We start from the raw sequence: 19912 nt of genomic DNA, 5'->3' as shown, positions 1-19912 counted from the left end.
TAAAAAAACAAATGAGTGATAAAGTAGCGAATAGAAAGAGATGTTGATGTAAAGGCACACTGTCACAATACTTGAAATGTGTATACCGTAGAAGCTCGGGAGAACAACACGAACAACACAAAAGCTGTACGGTCAGTCGTTTTGTTAGCGTAGCTCTAACGTTACAAAACACAACCCAAAGCACGGGTTGACTTGACGGTTTGGAATGATTTTGGGTTTCGTCTAAAACGGACACGTGTTTGATTTTCGTTCTGTTTTTTTTTTTTTAATGAATGACAAGGAAATGATAAAGCAGTAAATTTTGAATCGAAACGACGAGGATAACTCAACATAAAGGGGGGAAAGATAAATCATACATGTAACAAGACAGCACAGTGTATATATCCAATCATTAGAAGAAGTTAGCAGGATGAGAAGTAGATGGGCTCAAATTCAACGGAAAGAACCGAACAATGTGAACAATGGAGATGGAATGAGATATGGTGAGGTATGTGTATGCACACACGAGTGACGATGTCGATATAGAGAGTTCAATTTTGACAGGATGAAGGTACAGACGGGGCGCGGAAGATGAAGGATGCATGGATGTATCAGACAACTTAAAATCAACGACATTAACATCCGATGCTAGTGAGTAGAGACCAGTCATGGCAGTCGTCTTGACTATGCGCAACCGAACGAACCCACTTACCAGTGTGATGTGTTCCAAATACTGTGGTAGGGTGTTCTGTACGTAAACGTCACTGGTTGGATATTTATCGTAAGTTGGTCTAAAAGGAGAAAGAAGTTTTTTTATGAAACTCTCTGATAATAACTATGCCGATGCTTTGGTTTAGTGTCCTACCCATTGTTACTGCCCACCGTGTGGGACACTGGACTGCAGGGTGCACTGGAGTTGGAATCGGGATTGTTCACTAGCGCAAGCCCTGGACTGGAGCCGGGACTGGGCCGGGTTCGATAGTCCGACATAATTTGCTAAGGAAATAGAAAGCGTATTCAAAAAAGATAAAACATTGTACTGCCCAAAACGCTAATAGAAAGAATGATAAAGCGTTCTGCTGACGATACATACCGGGGACATATTTCCATGAGATCCGTACAGTATGCTTTCGGGTGAGTTCTGGTTGGGCGACGCCAGACCGTCGGTGATCTGAGTGAAGCTATCGTAGCTTATCTGATCCAGCGTTGGTATTCGTTGCTGCTGTTGTGCTTGTTGCTGCTGCTGCTGCTGCTGCTGTGGAGACTGTGCTTGTTGCTGGTGTTGCTGGTGCTGCTGTTGCACTGACTGCTGCTGGTTAGTGTCATAAGTATTGTTGACCTGATGAGCATAATAAGAAAAAAATATTTAATACTTGAAAAAGCCACCAAAAAGGGAAACGATGCAAATGGAAAGAACACAATTTTGCTCGTACGTTTGATAGATTTTGGTTCAATTGGCTTAACACAGTTCTTATCATTGACCATCATGTTTATAGGCGCATGGCGAGAGAGTCTTTGTTTTGCACCAAGAAGAGCACATTATCACTCGCAATTGAATAAGATTAGTTGGTATAAATTTAGCAGATAGCACACAGAAGTTGGCATAGCTGACATTCATTCTACTTAGCGTGCGTTTTTTTTTTTGGTTTTGCGCTTACAGAAATTGAAATCGAAAAGAAGAACGAAACGAAACTAGCTTGCAAATTGCACGACTGTACAACTGCGAAGTAATTACACGTACTATCGAACAACATAAACAAACGACAACAAATGGCGACAAAATCGTACAGCGATACAAATACTTTAATAACTCACAAAACTAAAAAAAAAAGTATGCAATACGGCCAGATGAACGGCCTTCACAATAGAACAACAAACTTTAAATTGAACTGACACGATGGGGGGAGAGAGCGAGAGGTAGAAAAGGATCGGTATGAAATAAAAGAAAATAATAAATAAAATTATATACCTTCGACATAAACGAATATCTATTACTATCTGGTACAGATAAAAAAGGCTGCAAAAAATTAACGATGAGAGAAAGAAAAATAAAAAAATAAAACAGTAGTAAATATAACAACACAACACGTTCAACAGGCAAGCTGCAATTGAGAAGGAAAGATAAATGCATATGTGATAGAAAGATAGAAGGAAAGGGATGACACGGCGCATGTGTACGTGAGTTTGTTGGTGATGAGAAAGCAACAGTAATGGAATACAGTTGGCGAATGGTATGTATAAGGGGAAAAAGGTGTAATGAGCGACAGATTTAACATAAGTATTAAACTTTAGATATAGTTTAATTGGTATTACACTAAGCAAGAAATATATTGTTAGAGTGTACAGTAATGAAACAGTGCAACAGAAGCACTAGCAGTATAAGAAAACTACGATACAACAACTGTTTCGGGGGTGTGTCAGTGTGAGTGTAGCAAGGAAATGGTATCGTTCAGTGCATAAGATAGGTGCAGTGCAAGCAAATGCACTCGCTACAAGAAGATTTCACCCAAAGCTCCACCTAGTAACCTCTGTCCCCGATTGGCTATACTGTTTCTAACGTTTGCTGTATGTAAGTGCTGACACAACCGTTTTGTATGTAACGCTCCACATATCATATCCCACAAATTACACCATCCAGCACCCCCAGCACCACACTCACCTGACTAGAGATGGTTTGTGGCTTTGCTTTCTTCCCCTTAATGCCATTGTTAAGCGTTGCGCCATTGTTGTGATTCACAGCGTTCCCCATGTTTACGCTATTGACCGCGATCGGGGCCACCGACGACGCACTGGGACTGCAGCTGATACCGCTGCCGGTCGGGCTGACGGAGCCACTGTTCGAATGGCTGGTCGGAATGGGATAGCCGCCAACACTGTTGCCACTGCCGCCACTGCTGCCTCCTCCTCCTCCTCCTGCTCCGCCTCCTCCTCCGCCGCCACCGGAACCGTTTCCTCCGGTCGCACTGCTGACGCCACCGCTGAAACTGTTCGCTCTCGGGTGCGGATGGTGGTGATGGTTCTGGATGGCAGAGGTTGGTGAAAGCGACGAGGGTGAAGTACCGAGCGGGCTCTACAAAAAAAAACAGTTATTGATTTCAAACCGTCAAGTTCAAATCGTGAGAAGCTCCCATCTTACCGGACAGTAACTGTGGTTTTGTCCGTTCGGATCGTACTCTTGATCCAACGTTGCCGGATACATGGAGGGATAACCGACGGAGGTCAGGTCGGGTAACGAGCCCGTGTTGCTCGGTATCGGTATCTGTATACTGTCGGGATGGTTCTGCGACGGGTAGATGCTAGTGTGAGAGAGAGAGAGAAGACAAACCGTTCGGTTAGAATAAATCACAACATGTTCTACACACTCGTCGTAAACTCACTTGATGCCGGGTAGCCTGGGCAGGGCGGTAGAGGAGCGTGACCGGATGTCCTGCGTCGATCCGTTATCGTGATGATTGCTCGGATGGTGATGATGATGGTGATGATTATGATGGTTGTTGGTCATGTGGTTGTTGTGTACTTTCGAAATGTGTTGAGCATTTGAAATCTTTCTTTGCACTGTTGGGCTTAGCGTTAGAGGTGTGTGAGTGGTCAGATGGGTGGCGTCTTGTTGCTAAAACAAAAAGAGACAGGCCAATCAATCACAAACGAAAACAATGCCATTCATTAGTGCAACACTGTTGGCAACAGTAGTATGCAGTCGTTATAGCCGCTGCAAGTCGTTGTGGCGTTGACCGTGCTTACCTGATTTTGGCAGAGACTCTGGTGGATTGCCGAATCCGAGATCGAACGGTGCCAGTTGCTTTCCATCGGGGGAATTAAATGAACCGTACTGTTGCCGTACGGTGACGTGTCATGGTTTCGACTCGATTGCCGATTACGCATGGGTCCTCCAGGCGTTCGCCCTACAAGAAACAAGTTACATGCACATTAATTTTACCGCTCTAGTGTAACCGATGAGCCGATGACCGGCCTTACCTCTGGATTCTCTCGTATGGCTCGGTGTGCTGGCTTTGGGAGATATTTCCTTTTTCACCTTGATCGTTTCCGGTTGCGTGTAGGGTTTCAGCTCCGTCAGGTTTGTACCATCGTCCGCCTGTAATGGAGAGAAATTCTGGATGAACTCAACGTTGTCTTTTAAATTCTTTTTTTTTTATAATCAGAAAACAATACTTTATTGAATCCATTAAGAAAAGATAGACAAAGAGACTTAGTAAAACGGTCAAACGAAGAAAAGGCTGAATTCAGTTTGTACTATTTCAAACTTCTTTAGCCATCTTCTATTCTACGTCACCATGCAAAAGGACCGGGTGGCAGGGCAACAATCACTAGGCGCATCCATCGGATGGTATTGTGTTGAAACATTAAAAAAAACTATTTTTTTTTTGTAAAGAACGTGCACAAACATCATTGAAAAAGGGTGCTACGGGAAGTAGAAATTTTTATTTCTAACTAAACCTATACAATTCGTAAAAAATGAAAGTTGTTTCCTATTACTTCAATCTTCCATTATAGTATAAACATAATTTAATTTACATTTTTATTGACAAATCGCTCCCTATTTTGACTGTAAACCATCATTCAACGCATTATACTATCAAACCACTAATACTAATTTGCATGCAATTTCAAAACAAAGAGATTGTTCATATGAATCAATAAACTTGAAAGGGAGAGTTCATAAGAACCAATCAACTTTCAAATAAAATCGTATCAAAAGTAAAAGAATCAATTAAAAAACTAACTAGAAAAAACTTAATAAGTTAAGAGAAAACGCATCAATTGAGCTGAAAACAAATAAATTGCAATCGAAGTTGGAATAGAACCATACCCAGCTAAGAAAAAGGCTATTCTAACCAGCAAAAGCAAACCAGAAACTACAGAGCTCATACGGTTAAAAAAATAAAATAAAATAAAAACGTGAACAGCAACATCAATAATGAATAACCAACAAACACAACAAGTGAACCGCTGTCGCGGGCACGGCCAAAACGATAAAAACCTTTTCCTGGTACTGTTTGTTTTCATTATTGACGTTGGGCAGGGAACCGCCTCGAAACGTGCCCAGCGTGCCCGTCGTCGGCGACAGGTTGGCACTCTTGGACGCCTGAGATGTTGTGTGGTTGTGGTTTTTTTTTTTTTGTTCAGATTTTTGTCAAACAAGATGACACCGAAAGGGACACACACAACACGGCGGCGTTAAATCGTGTTTGATGATGCGATGATGATTTGGTGTGGTCAAAGGATGGGCCCCCGAAGGGAATTCGTACGAAGCGCAGTAGGTATGGGGTGGGCCGATGTTTGCCCCTCGCAGGGAGGCGATTGGTTCAATAGTGTGTTGTTGCATTATCGTATATTCCACCCGAGAGCGGCGCAACGTGAGATGACGGGATGGTCGTGGAATTCCGGAAGCCGGCGTGACGCAAGACAATCGAAAAGTGCGAGTAAACAAACAATCAATTATCAAACATGGCAAAGATGGCAAATTCGATAGAATAATGTGTGAAACAGATAGGTAAACGGCGCTGGGCAACACGTCTGAATCAATGCTAATACAACTAAATTGTTTTATGGAAAAGTACTGACTATCTAGGTGACTAAGCACAAATCACGAGTCGAAAATATTCACCCAACATTCTACGTAAAATTAAGCGAACTTCAAACAGCAAAGTTGAACAAACCAAATTCCCATCTTCGTCTTCTATATTTACGATACCTCTTCCCCCCAGAAGCTGATCAATTTTTCAAGCAGCTTAACTCAAGCCTCAAATCGGTATTAATCTTTAAATAGGTGCTCAACGACCGTCATAATGTGTTTCGCAATCAAAAACATGCTCAAAACTCATCTAGACCAGTGCGTGAAGCGAAGAACCAATGTCATCGGAGCATCTTCAGCAGTCCGGTAGGTACGACGACGACGACGACGACGACAACAGAAGCGTTGACGGATGATAGTGTAACAACCCCTCCTGGCAGACTATGTATATCCTCATATTGTCACCAAACATTGGGCCGAGCACCCGAGGTGCTGGGTGACATTTTAAAGCATGGCTTAAGATTAATTAGCTTTCAACACCTTCTTCTTCTACCCCTTACGGGTCCATCATACACGTTGACGTTCACCCGCGTTACAAAAGGAGAAGGAGAATATCTATCTTCATCTAATGCGCCTCTTTTGCCTTGGTTTACACCACACCAGTGTGTGGAGCATCTAAATGAGTATAGGCCACACTTTTGTCTTGAGCGGGAAGTCCTAGTTAGGGGATGGAATGTGTAACGCGCGTTCCCAACGCAACTTCATTAGTAATTCCATACACCGAGGCTGAAGAGTTGATTGATGTTCTTATACCGCGGTGAGTGCGGTGAAGCTCGAGAAGGACCAGAAATAGTAGTATCTGATTTAAAGGAGTACATGGTGATTGGTGTTATAATAAGAAATTAGCGACGATCCATCGTTACTAAATAATAAAAAATCACTTGATTAATGATTATTTTTAAACGTTTTGTATGATCAGTTCAATAATATCACTTTGCAGCGGTGAAACATCTATTGTTTGCAATCTACCTATAATTATTGGAATTTATTTTCTATGCAAATAAAACACTTATAATACGTGTTTGAACAGCATGAAATTATGCACAATAAATTACTGATAAACTACGGGTTTAAGTTAGCATTTGCGCCTGAACCGTCTGACTAAGCGCCTGACGGTATGCAATATTACAAACGATCAATCGACAGGCTTTGGAGTTCAATAATTTTGATTGCTGGTGTGAAACAAATCTGAATATGAGGTTGCAATAAAATTGTATGTTGCATGAAATAAAGATGTTTATTTATTGGGTTACATCTATTCTATTAATCAAGTTAAATCTGTCCATACTAGTTATATGAAAAAAAAAAACAAATATTTCCACTTCAAACGAAGTACAGTCTTGAGCTCCCGAGCTACGCGGTTTTATGCGTTCCCAAGGCAACCGCAAAACTCGAATATCCTCTGAAGTCGAACTTGAGTTAAAATACATTCTTTGAGTAGATTTATGTTGTTAAATTTAGTATCTTTTACCCTTAACCAATTGTCCAGTATTACATTAATTACAACATATTAGCAACAATCAATTTACAGAGTTTTTCATGGATTCTCGGAACTGTGGGATACTTTTTTTACTCTTTTTTTTTTGGGAAATGAACTTTATATGGTGGGAATTTGGCATCTATCGCAGCTTTTTTGGGCATTTGGATTTTGGACTCATTGGAAATTGGCTTTGGAAATGGAAATTCCTATGGGAGTTAATTTCGTGTAAGAAAGAGTCATGAAAGTATTCTACAACGATGAGAACCCGTGAAAAATCCTATAATTTGCATTTGAAATTTCTTGGAGCAAATTGTACTAATTTGAAGCCTAAACTGTTATATTTATAAAACCACGTAACTCGGGAACAGACTGTATTATCATTCTATTTCTTCACAAGTTAAAAAATTTAAAAAAATAGATACGGAACAAAAAATATTACAATGTGATTCAAGAACGCAAATGTTCCTTCAACTAAATGTGCGTTATGGAATGTAGCAGTTCGGGAGCATTTTAATTTTCCCAAAATACAAAACCAAAATTAATAACGAGTGCCATGAAAAACCCGCTCAAAGCAATAACAAAAATGCAATATCACATACAAATATAACAAGCCGAACGCAGGAAACGCAATTAAACCTAAAGAGAATACCATATCACAGCACGTGTTGGGAATGTTTTAAAATTAAATCCTTATGCCCATGTCATACAAGCGCCTCAGATCGCTGGCCTTCGGAACATGTGTTTCGCGTACGTTCCGACATGTTTCACAGGCACACCATTCTACAGCAGTGTTTGCAGGGCTTACATAGTGTTGCTGTGTGGTTGTGCTTTTTATCCATTTTTCATCATTACGATTGCCCCGCATTCCATCATCAACATTGTTTCCCGCGAAGCTTTTCCATGAATCGGGGGAAAGCTCTCATAAACTTTACTGTGTACGGTGTATAATAGCACATGAAAACATGATACGATCACTTTCGAAGCGATATTTATAAGAAAAGAGCGTTTATCCTGTGTTTAACAATACTGCGCAATCGAGACCAGTGGTAGGGGAAAGCTTACCCGAAAAAAACTATTCTATTTCATTTAATTAGCTATTTTCCCATCACAGCCGGGGGATTGTCGAGTGGAAACAGTATGCACTCCCCCCTCCCCCCAATTGGTTCGATAATGATGCACTCCAGAGTTTACACAAAATCCCATACGACTACTGGTGGAAAATGCTTCGCCACAAACTGCATCGCCGTGATCCGTCGTCAACTGTAAGTGCGATGTGTGTGTGTGTGTGTGTGTGTGTGTGTGTGTGTGTGTGTGTGTGTGTGTGTGTGTGAGTGTGTTGCATTTTTTCGCAAATTGGATAATTAAATAACACCCAAAGCCGATAGAGCAGTAACAAAGCAGATGCGATTTGTTTTTCCCAGGTTTGTCTCTCTTTCTTCACTCTCTCTCTCTCTCTGTCTCTCTTGCTCCCAAGTCATTCTCACGCACACAGCCAAACTATGGAGGCATATACAAAGAAACCAATGAAAAAAAAAACAAAGTCATGTACTAAACAAAGACTCAATCTCACACATACACACTCACACACACATCCACACTCCACATCACTGGGAAAACATTTTCCCAGTGTGTGTTCGTAGCTCCGTATGTATGGACATGATGGAGTTCGCACATACACTGTCGTGCAGTAGTAGCTCGAACAGGAAAACCCAAAATAAAGGTCCTTTTCCGCGCGGCAAACAAAAACAGTGGCCTGGTGGGCTCGACCACCATTATCATTCTTTTGTTCTCTGTTGCAAGCCCTCCCACCCGACCACCGCGCCATTATCAGCAAACGATGGGTCTATCGATGGCACGCACACACCATTATCACACTCTGATGTGGCGAGAGCGCTCGAGGTAAACAAAAACTGACGCGTGCGCGCGCTTTTTAGTGTGCTTCGTCTGGTGTGTTTCCCTTCGTTGTGTGCGTGTCAGTCAGTGAAGCTTTCACGGTTGAGACCCGCCGCACGCACATACATACACAGTTGCATCATAATCTCAAATATGAAATATTTTGTTCTCGGCTGTGTATCGGCGGTATAATGTGTATACAGAACAGACACTCCAAAGATACGCGTCGCGCTGCAGCCGGGAGAAAGAGAGCGATCGAGGAAAAGCAAGCGTAGCGTATCATCGACGGCAGCAACAGCGAGCGCAACCCGCTGATCCGCTCAAATGTAAAGCAATATGCTCGGTGCGCCCGTCGGCTATCGGGGTTTTCCTATCGGGTTCTCTTTCTCTTTCGCTTTTGACATCTCTCGCAACTGGCGTTATAATATTGGTGCGTGTGTGGTAGGCACGGATCGATCGAAAACCAGCGGATATGAGCGTGAAACGAGCTCCACGCGGGCATGAAATGAGTGACACGCGTAACGCGAATGAGGTGGAGAAACCAATCATAAGCGCGGCAAATACTGTTTGTGCTGCCTTTCGCTCTCTTTCTCTCTGCTTAGCTTTGTTTCGTGTCTGTGTGTATTACTTCTCCCTTCAATATGGTAATTGATTTTTTTGTACAGCATGCAAACCGGACACCCGCCAACTGTTTGCGTTTTCGTCTATCCTTTGGCTGGTTTGGCTGCTGCTGCTGCTGCTGCTGCTCGGTCTGTGCGGCTCAACAGGTCACAACACCAAGGGGCACACAAATGCATGGCCGTTCGGCCGTTTGATTAAACAACATTAATTAAACATATTCCCTTCGCCACTCGGTTGCTTACAGTAAGTGCAAGATACACTGTTTGGTAAAACACTTAGTGAAAATGACACGCATCAGGGGTCGGGGGTTTTGTACTGTGTTTGCACAGCAACGGTGTACAATAGGATAAGCGGGACGTGCCTAATATATATAATTTACCTACCAATACCATGTTCTGTTCAGGGCTGAGACAAAAAATTGTTGTAAAAAAGGCGTCAGGCTGAATTTTGGATACATTTTAGGGAAAAAAGTACTTCAAGCAGTCCGACAACCACTGGGCGTCTCCATCAACGGTCCTTCTTTTTGGAGTCCTTTATTAACTGTCAAGTTGTTCGATATCCGGACGGACAGTGGCAATTTAAAGTATTTCAAAAGTATTAAATTAGGACCTGAATAAATTACATTCTGATGGTATGATACAACGACAAGTTAGTGCGCCGTTGATCAGTAGAATGCGACTCAACCAGTGCCATAGCATTGCCATACGATCATGCATGAAACAGTGTATGAACCATGGTTCAAATGCCAAATTATCTGTGTAGAATGAGTTTGGAAGAAAATTATAAAATAAAAAAAGGAAACGTTTTCCACTGTCTATGAATATTGTAGAATTGTAAAGCTTGAACAGCTCCGTTTTTGCTGAATGCTTGTTAAATAATAAATGTTTAAATAAAAGCAAACACACTTTCGGACACTCCTGAGGCAGGCCAAGACCGCAAAGCGGTTGTAGTGCCGGATAAGTAAGTAAAAGCAAACACAACCCCGGTTTCATTCTACATCTATCGATAAATGATCGATGAAATCAAAAGGGCTCACCTTAAAATGAGAAAAAAAACAACAGACATGTGACCGATCAAATGATCATTTCGATTTGGTTTCATAATTACTAAAACCAGCATGATTATTATCCAGTGTTGCGTCAGCCATAGAGATAGAGAGAGAGAGAGACAACGTCCCGAACGCTCAGACGCTCGCTGTTATTAAATTATAAAAACACTGATAATCAAACTAAAACAGAAAAGTTTACTAGCAAACTAATTAATTATCCGACCGTCAGGCACTCTACCAGAATCAGCCTCCGTAAACAATTAGCACCAGTTAGCGAACACGCTTGGGCTATCTCTCTGGTTTAACTTTGTTTAATTAAAACTCACACACACACACACACTGGTAGAGGGGACGTTGAATAGCCGGTTTCTGAACTGAACGGGAAAAACAAAGTAAACCAACTCGAAACTGAACCACCACGCTGCTCGCTGCCTGGCGGAGTAGTTTTGTTCCAGCTTAAAAGCTTTTTTTTTTTTTTGTATCTTCCACTTGCCGAAATAAGCTATTGCTTTCTACCGCCGGGCAGAAAATAGCAAGCAAAAGCAGAGAACCCAATAAACATGAGCGCTGAAGAAGAGCGAAGTGATGAAGAAAAATAGAAACAAAACAAAAAACAAAACTCCCAAAGCTGTGGGCTGTGGCTGTACAAAGGTAGCTCCTCCACTTTGCTTTATCACGAAACATAATGGAAGTGAAACAAAACTACAACACCACGAAAAGAAAGGTTTCACACAAAGCGAAACAAGCAGCAAAGAGAAGCACTGCACAAAAGAGGAAAGAAGGCCATTCCTGTGCTTGAGAGTGCTCGTCAACGGTATATATTATGAAACGTGATTCTCCTCTGCCGACTCTCTTTAGTGCGATCGGCCGAAAAAACGGGTTCTTCTTCGTGGCATATTTGAACGGTTGCAGCAAAACAACGTTTGAGAACCAACAGCCTAGTGTTGGGTAAATCTGTTTCAGATTAATGAATTTGAATGAATTTTTGAAATGATTCAATGAGTCTGCACCTCATGATTGCAAAGATGCATGTATCTCGAAAGATGCATGAATCTCCAAAGATTATTGAATCTAGAAAGACTCATGAATTTTGAAAGAGTCGTGAATCTCAAATATTCATATCTCCAAAGATTCATACATATCCAAAGATTCATATATTTCGCAAAATTCACGAATCTCTGGGAAATCATGAATCTCAAGGGGTTCATACTAGTGTTGGCCGTTCCGGTCCGAACCTAGTAAAAAAGTTCCGTTCTTTATGTAGGCCGTTCCGTTCCGATCCTTTATACAAAATCGTTCCGTTCCGTTCATTCCGTTCTTTCCGTTCATTCCGCTCCGTTCCGTTCATTCCGTTCTTTCCGTTCATTCCGCTCCGTTCCGTTCATTCCATTCATTCCGTTCCGTTCCGTTCATTTCGTTCTTTCCGTTCATTTCGTTCTTTCCGTTCATTCCGTTCTTTCCGTTCATTCCGTTCCGTTCAATACGTTCTTTCCGTTCACTCCGTTGCGGTCTTTGCCGCTTCAATATTGTCAGCAAGGTGCTATCGTTCGTGCGTTCCGTTCTTTAAAAAAACCGGCTTTGTCCGGCTGTTGCTTGCTGCATGCAAGATAACTGTTCACTCTTTCTCGCACACAGTATGTGTTGCCTGTGCACTCTCCCATGCTCACAGGAATATTCATCGCACTTCGTCGCGTATCGTTTATAAAAATCGTGATAAGCGAAACCAAAATATGTTATTTGGTGTTATGGTGTTATTTGTAACATCTATTATACTTTTTGTTATAATTTAGTTTATCCTAACCAGACAAATAATTATTATAAAATTTAAATCTGTACTCATATGGCAGAACGGGTTGGAAGAGATGTATTTTAATATGCGATTATGAACAACGAAAAATAAAATGTATTTATTTTTTATGCCACGATATCCGCTTGATCTTGGTACTCGGCATGATTCCAATATTTAGCCATTCGATTCGAAGCATTCTGTTCCATTCGACAACCGTTTGAGTGCCGTTATGTTGTAAACGATTTATGTGAAAAAAAACTATTTGTTGTAAGTAGTAAGTGAACTTCAAATAATTAGTCAATCTCGTGATACAATCGTCAACTCCTACCGCTCAATAACATCGGCATGGGTAAAAGCCTCGAATGGATCGTGCCCCCATACGCTGGGATGATTATCCTGCTATGGGCATTTAAGTTACTGATAGCCAAGCCTATTAGTGGTACAGGAAGTGTTAATAATTATTAACGTTAGATTCGATCTGTCGGTGTTATCTACAGTGATTCCCGACAGAGCGCGGTACAAACACGTAGTGTGGGAAGCATCCAATACCGATCGAGCCGAATATTCCCGATCGCTCAAAGGCTCCCGAACAGCGTGGCTAAGGCAATGACCGAAGGCGACTCTTTCGCGGTAGCCCGAGTCAAGCGATTGATTTTTAGCGTCGCAATAATAAAATAATATAAGACTGCTTAAGAAAACGCTTGTTATTTAATACTTAATACTACTACGGGCGAAAGAAAGAGTGCTGTTGCAATAGTTTGCAAAAGGAAGGCTTTGACCGAAAATGGTCGTCGCATCTACAAAGTTAAAAAAATGCTAGATAATAAATGCATGCTTTATATTAGCACAGCTGGTACAGCTTACTGGATATAGGATGAACCCATTTGGATTTGGTGATTTCAGAATGATGATTTAAGAAACGCCTTTTCATATCCTGTCTCAAGTAACACCTCCCCCCCCCCCCCCCCACCGGATGACAGTTTGGCTTGACAGTGACAGCTCTGGGTCGGTTCATTTGCACCCCAGGTTCACGTTCCGTTCTTTTTGAAAAATGAACTAGTTCCGTTCCGTTCCTTTTTTTAACGAAATTCCCAACACTAGTTCATACATCTCATACCAGCCTATATATCTCTATAGATTCATGAATCCCTGGAGATATATGTATTTTGATCAGTTTTTGAATCTTTTAGAATCATGAATCTTTGAATATTTATTTATTTTTTGGGATTCATGAATCATTGAAGATTTATGCATCTTTAGAGATTCATGAATCTGTGAAGAATCGATTCGGCATTCGAATCACTCATCACTGAAGATTTATATGAATGAACAGCAACAGCTCAGCCCAGAAGGAGGTTTAAGTGTGTTGGCAGAAAACCTCAGCAGCGTTACTACCAACACCGCCCCCCTCCCACCCCCGCGCCTGACGATGATGATGTATGATTTTGTGTGTGGCAAACATTTCAATTTAACCCCTTTTCTTCCATTGATCTGCTGGTACGCGGGCTAGTACGGCAAACGACGCAATTTATTGCTTCGCCCTAATGCCTGTTTTTGTGTTGTTTGTTTGCTTTAACACACAAGGCAATTGCGTCCTTTACTAATTGCTCAATCCATCTCTTGCCATCGATTCTTTAGTGATAGATGAGTGTGGCGACCAAAGAGAGAGAGAGAGCGAGAGAGAAAGAAGAAGCAAACAAGAGAAAAACTGCACCCTTATTCCACGCGATCCTCGAAGATGCTTCTTCCTCACTCTCTCGGAATGCTCCCAAAGCGCTATTGATAGTGGACACACACACACACCGACACTCTCCATTAGCTTACTTTTCTTCCCCCTCTCATGACGCCCTACAGAAGACACGGGCGAAAAAAGTCACCCCCCTCTCTCTCTCACTCTCTCCTGGCCAACCGAACACGGACCAGCGGGTGAAAAGTATATAAATAAACACATTGTGACCCAGTGCACAACACAACGCGCAAAGGCAACGTAAACAATTTTTGGCCCCGTACGCAAGTGCTGCCATGTTACAACTACAGAGTAGTATCGCCATCACTCCATGGGGGCAAGGGGTCGAGGGGGTACCTGGGTTCGCGGTGTGACCGTGAGTACAACGTGCGCTCACATCAATACATGCGATCGTGTGGATTGGTGGTGAGTGCTGATGGGTTGGAAATCGCTGTTTTTTTTCCTCCATATGCCAGAGAGCAGTTCAATCATTAGCGGGAGGACTAAAAAGGCACACACAAAAAGCTTCCCTTCCATGTGACCTCCTGTACCTTATGCCACACACACACACACACACACACACCACATTCGAGGCAAACCGGATGATCGCAGAGGGTGAAAAAATCGAAAACAAAAAAAGCCATGCGCCCCCATCAGGCCACGATCGACAAAAAAAAACTGCCAACGATCGTGTTTCTAGGACGACAGACTGAGCCGTGAAGGAGATCGCACAAAGCGTCTCCACCGCACGTTTTGCACCCCTGCCTGCCTTCCCCTGTGTGTGTGTGTGTGTGTGTGTGTGAGTGAGCGACTGTGTGTATCCGTTCGTATTTTTCCTGCCTGTTCCACCATGTGCCACTTTCGGTGACGTTGAGTTTCTATTTTGTCCCGAAACCCGCATGCCGAAAGCATGCAGCTCCACATCGCCCCCAACCCGACCCGACCTGTTTCACTGTACTGGTTGGTTTAAGGGTAAATTTACTTTGGCATTGAACAAAGCGCAATGGCCGGCAAATAATAATACGCTGGTCTGGCTAACCGTGCGGCAACACAACCGATAGGATAACACACCGGAAAGATGAAGCCAGTGAGCGTAATATGTAATGCATGGTAGCGATGTTGGTACAGAGTGGGGTGTGTGTGTGTGGGTTGTTTTTTTTTGTCGTTCTTGTACGAAAAACACGGAGCATAACAAAAATGCCTGCACATGAACGGCGGTGTGCCGCTGCTGCTCGCTGCCTGGATGACCTAGAGCTGACTAGAATTTGAGCGCTTGAAGGATGCCGAAGTAGCGGAACCGCTGTGAGCGACTGTTACATCATGAAACAGAGCGAAACAGATGATTGGAAGCAAATACAGTCGGCTGAAGATAATTCAAATTATTTGCTTTGAATATTAAGCAGCTTTGGCAAATCGGCAGCATTAATCATACCAGGTGCTAAAAATTTCGAAAACAACACACATTAATCAAACGATTCGACGCAAATAAAACGGCTTCATTCTCTCTCCCCCTAAAATTTGCAAATATTCTAAATTGCCATCTGACGACTCGTAGTATGCCCACACACAGATACACACCTTTGAACCCATCAATAACTAATCACACCACCACGCGTTGTTGCCAAATTCCATAATAAAATGACGCAAGTTAAACAGGATAGCCGGAAAAAACCCCCGCTCCTTCGTCAATAGATAAGCTTTACGCCCCAAAAGCTAACAATCGTTAATAGCATACGCTAAAAATCGAACGACATGCCAAACGAGAGACACCCCCCCGTCAGACACGATCATCCCTCCGAGGAGAAGCGCTAAAAAACTGGATTTAAGTTCGTCTGCCAAACCCATATTCCGCTTCCCAAAAGCCTGCGCTAATGCCATATGCGCCACGTTAAAGAACTTTGCAACAAGTAGAACTCTCCCGCGGCAAAGCTCTGGGCTGGTGGTAGGGGGGCTGTGTTTATGAGGATTTGAAGCAGAAGAAGCAGGAAGACGCCTCCTCTTCTGATCGGCCCGGCTAAGAACGAACACGGTTGATGAGCCGTCCGCGCGTGTCCGCGGCACCACAAAACCGGTCCGAGTGGTGGTGGGTTTTCGATCGCCAACAGCACCACACAGCCCAAAAGGCCCAAACACACAAGCCACACTCCGACGCGCGCGCTCGGCTGAAGGTCAAGCTCGATTACGTCGTTTAGAATTTTTTTCGTGCTACACACGCGCGCCTCCCAAAAAAACCACAAAAAAACCCAAGACGCGCCCGCGAAACGACGAACCCACCTGACTCGATGGAGCGCAAAACAGAGGGAAGGGGACATAGGGGACGTTGGAAATAGCCACCTTCTTGCGGATGGGAAGGGGGTCTACGAGTAAACGAATGATGATGATCACGCACCTTTAGGTGACGCGCACGAGCAACTTACAAAATAAAACTTAAGTACAAAAAAAAATGCCACTTTCAGAAACCGACCAATCGCTGGGTTTCTTTGCATGCTTTTTGTTATGTTCTTAAGCCCAGAGACAACCTAACCCCCTTACTACGAACACTGGTTGGCACCATTTACCCTGCGATCGAAGATCGGTGACACTTCCAGCATCGTCCGCTCGAACTCCTGCTGCTGGAGCTTCATCTTTTCCTCCTGGATCTTGATTTTGTCGCGGTACTTGCGCGGATTGGTCATGTTGGGGCCGGTGCCGCACCTGGCGGTGCTGCTGCCCAGCACCTTTTCCACCGCACTGGACGCAATCTTGAGGCGACACGGAGTGGCCCTCCTTTCGTTGGCTGCTAACGGAATGGGGGCGAGTAGCAGAAGGCTTCTCAAGCAGACACCACACCACTACACCACTGCTATTGCTTATCAAGATGTTTGCTACACGCGGTGGGGTTTACAAAACGAACGTACTGAAAACAACTTCCACAATAGCACACACTAGTTACAAACTGTAACTTTTGTAACTTTTTACTTCACTAAAGCTACCACAGAGGGAGGCTAAATGCTCTTAAAACAACACTTCCTCCTTCTACACATAAACAGACATCAACGTCTCCTTATTTCTTGTACACGCAAACTTCACTACTATCTTCAGATCACCAAATAATAACCCACTTGTTATACGCAATATTATAATATTATTCAAATCAGTTGCGGAAAATCGACACTCTGCCGCACACGCGCGCTCTTGCTCGTGTACGCAGTAGAGGCAAGCTCCCGTTCCGTGAAGACGCCAGAATTGAATTAAACGCTGCTCATCCACTCAGCTCGGTCGGTGTCGGTGCCCCGCCGCTCGGCTCGGGCCGCGAGATCAGCTCAACAGTGCTCACCCCGAGTGGAACTCACCTAACGCTAACAGAGCGCAGAGAGCGCTGGGCGAAGTAACGCGCAGCCGTCCGGCGGCGGCAAACGACCAAACAAACAACATAAAGCGCGAGAACTTTTGCGGCGACGTTTCGCACCGAATTCATGGGCCGGTTACTAACACCAACCAGTGAGAAACCACCACCACCCGCCATCGACCCATCGATGACATACATTCTTGTCTGACCCGGTCCCCCGGGGTCCGTTTGCTCACTTAATATGCGCGCGATTAATGCGTCTCGATCGGTCTCGGGCGAGTCTATTGAGTGTGTGGCTTTGGAGGAGCACAGCACGGGGACCAGCCGCACGGTTTCCGGATTCCAGCAGTGTGCTGTCTAATGCGCAGGGTGGTTGGTTGCACACTTATGTCTGGCTGTGTGTGTATGTTGCTATGAGTCCGCGGTCATCGGACACCAAAAATGATCGCGCGCGTGCTTTTCGGGAATGTTCAAAATTCAGGTGTGTCCAATACGACGATTCTCTCTTTCTTCTCTGTATCTCTCACCTGATGAAGCAGGTGAGCAACAATTTGAGTGTGACTTCTTAACCCACACACACACACACACATGTAACCATAGGGAAGGGAGTCTTTGCGCGTTTGAATATGTTGCCGTTCCAACACGAACGAACACGGCGACGATGCGCAGCACTGCGTGGATCCCTATCGAGAAGCGGATCGGAACCGCTTGGAGGCTTCGATCACCCGAGGCTTTAATGTACCAGGCGCACTCCTCTCTTCAGCTTCTTGCTGACGCCATTGGGTGGTGTGTACACACGCGCTTAAATATTTGAACAAGCCGTACAGTCCGGCTTCGACAGGGCTCGTTTTTTTTCTCTTTTGGTTCTTTTCTTCAAACGGAAAAGCTCGCGCAGGGGTTCCGGAGAAACAACGATCGCCCAATATGGCGAAGAAAACAAATAAAATGAAGTTAATTGTTTTGGATGATGGTGGAGCGTTTGCAGAAGGGTGTACTAGACAAGCATTGTTAGAGATCGGGTTGATATCTACGCTACATCTCTTCGTCTATTTGCTGCGGCGGGGTTTGCAAAGCGCTTTGTTTCGCTGTATCGCTGATAAGCAGTTCCAATCTGTCATTTGATCGATCTGGTTTGAGGTATTTCAAAATAGCTAGTTACAGGGGTTACAGGGGGTTTACTATGGTTTTTTTGGTTGGTTCCCAAATGTTTTTGGATGCTTCCCATATGTTGATGTATGATCCCTAGTTAGATTCTTCCCACGATTTATGAGACGTTATGCAGAAATTTTCGATAAGTTGTATTGCATTTCAAAGATAAGATGTCAATAACAAAAGAGAACGATTTAAAAACACATTCCGGTCGACTCCGATCGACTCTGGACAACTCTGAATGACTCCGACTCTGGTCGACTCCGATCGACTCTTGCCGACTCCGGACAGCTCCGACTCAGGGTGGCTCCGGACAGCTCCGGATGACTTCAAACGACTCCGGAAGACTCTGGGCGACTCTGGACGACTCCGGACGACTCTGGACGACTCTGGACAACTCCGTTCGACACCGGACGACTCCGGGCGATTCCGGACGACTCTGGACGACTCCAGACGACTCCAGACGACTCCGGACAATTCCAGACAATTCCAAAAGACTCCGGGCAATACCGGACGACTCCGGGCGGTTCTTGACGACTCCGGGCGATTCCGAATGACTTAAGAGAACTCCAGACGACTCCGAACGACTCTATCTCCGGGCGATCCCAGGCGACACCGGGCGACTACGGACGACTCCGAACGGTTCCGGACAACTCCGTTCGACACCGGACGGCTCCAGACGATTCCGAACGACTCCGGGTTGTACGGATCTACCTTCCGGAGTCGGTTCCGAAATTATCGGAGTCGGATCGGAGTCGACACCAGAGTTTTGCGAACTTCACCCCTCACTAGTCGATTCCCATATGGACTGTTACAGGGCTTCTGGGAAACGGTCAAAAAATCGTGGGAACGCAACAAAAAAAAATATGGGAACCAACCAAAAATTTATGAGTTTAAAATTGCTTCGAACTCTGAGTGATTCTATGCATCCCAGGACATTATAATGCGAATATCCAAAGCTTATTCTAATATAAGGAATCCCTTGGTGATCATTGTCGTAAATCCTTATCCACGTTTAAGGAAATACATAGTCATCCACGGATTTTCAGAATGAAGACTAACTTTTTTTTCTATTTTTAACTTCGGTGGTGACAATGGGGTGGAATTATTACAAATTCCAGTTCTTATCAAACATTTGTCCGATCCGTACGACCGATGCCGTATATCCGTTGACACAGCTGACTATTCGTCAATGGTCCCCTGCGTAACAGATAACTAGCGAAATATGCATGACAGAAACACCCCACAAGAGGCAGAAGCTCCGGTGTATGTCAGCAACAGCGATCATTTATCGTGCACCAAGGAA

The 19912-nt window shown here is 43.9% G+C and overlaps 1 protein-coding gene across 7 annotated transcripts in view; it reads right to left on the bottom strand.

The window, feature by feature from the left end:
* Positions 1-19912, bottom strand: part of LOC121598036 (uncharacterized protein DDB_G0283357-like) — a 44266-nt gene that overhangs the window by 9009 nt on the left and 15345 nt on the right. For 4 of the 7 annotated variants that reach the window (XM_041924511.1, XM_041924512.1, XM_041924515.1 and 1 more), the window contains exons 3-12: positions 4979-5083; positions 3955-4072; positions 3721-3881; positions 3357-3589; positions 3116-3275; positions 2639-3049; positions 1949-1996; positions 1073-1318; positions 845-975; positions 692-770 (exon numbers count right to left, since the gene is read on the bottom strand). In XM_041924511.1, the coding sequence (XP_041780445.1) occupies positions 692-770; positions 845-975; positions 1073-1318; positions 1949-1996; positions 2639-3049; positions 3116-3275; positions 3357-3589; positions 3721-3881; positions 3955-4072; positions 4979-5083 (1692 nt within the window). Of the gene's footprint in view, positions 1-691; positions 771-844; positions 976-1072; positions 1319-1948; positions 1997-2638; positions 3050-3115; positions 3276-3356; positions 3590-3720; positions 3882-3954; positions 4073-4978; positions 5084-16687; positions 17423-19912 lie in introns of those variants that run through there. The other 3 variants (XM_041924516.1, XM_041924514.1, XM_041924518.1) reach the window with 3 other exon arrangements.

Source organism: Anopheles merus, chromosome 3R, assembly GCF_017562075.2.
Source record: "Anopheles merus strain MAF chromosome 3R, AmerM5.1, whole genome shotgun sequence".
Lineage (NCBI taxonomy): Eukaryota > Metazoa > Arthropoda > Insecta > Diptera > Culicidae > Anopheles > Anopheles merus.
The sequence above is the reverse complement of the archived record's forward strand: the minus strand, read 5'-3'. Positions and strand labels throughout refer to the sequence as shown.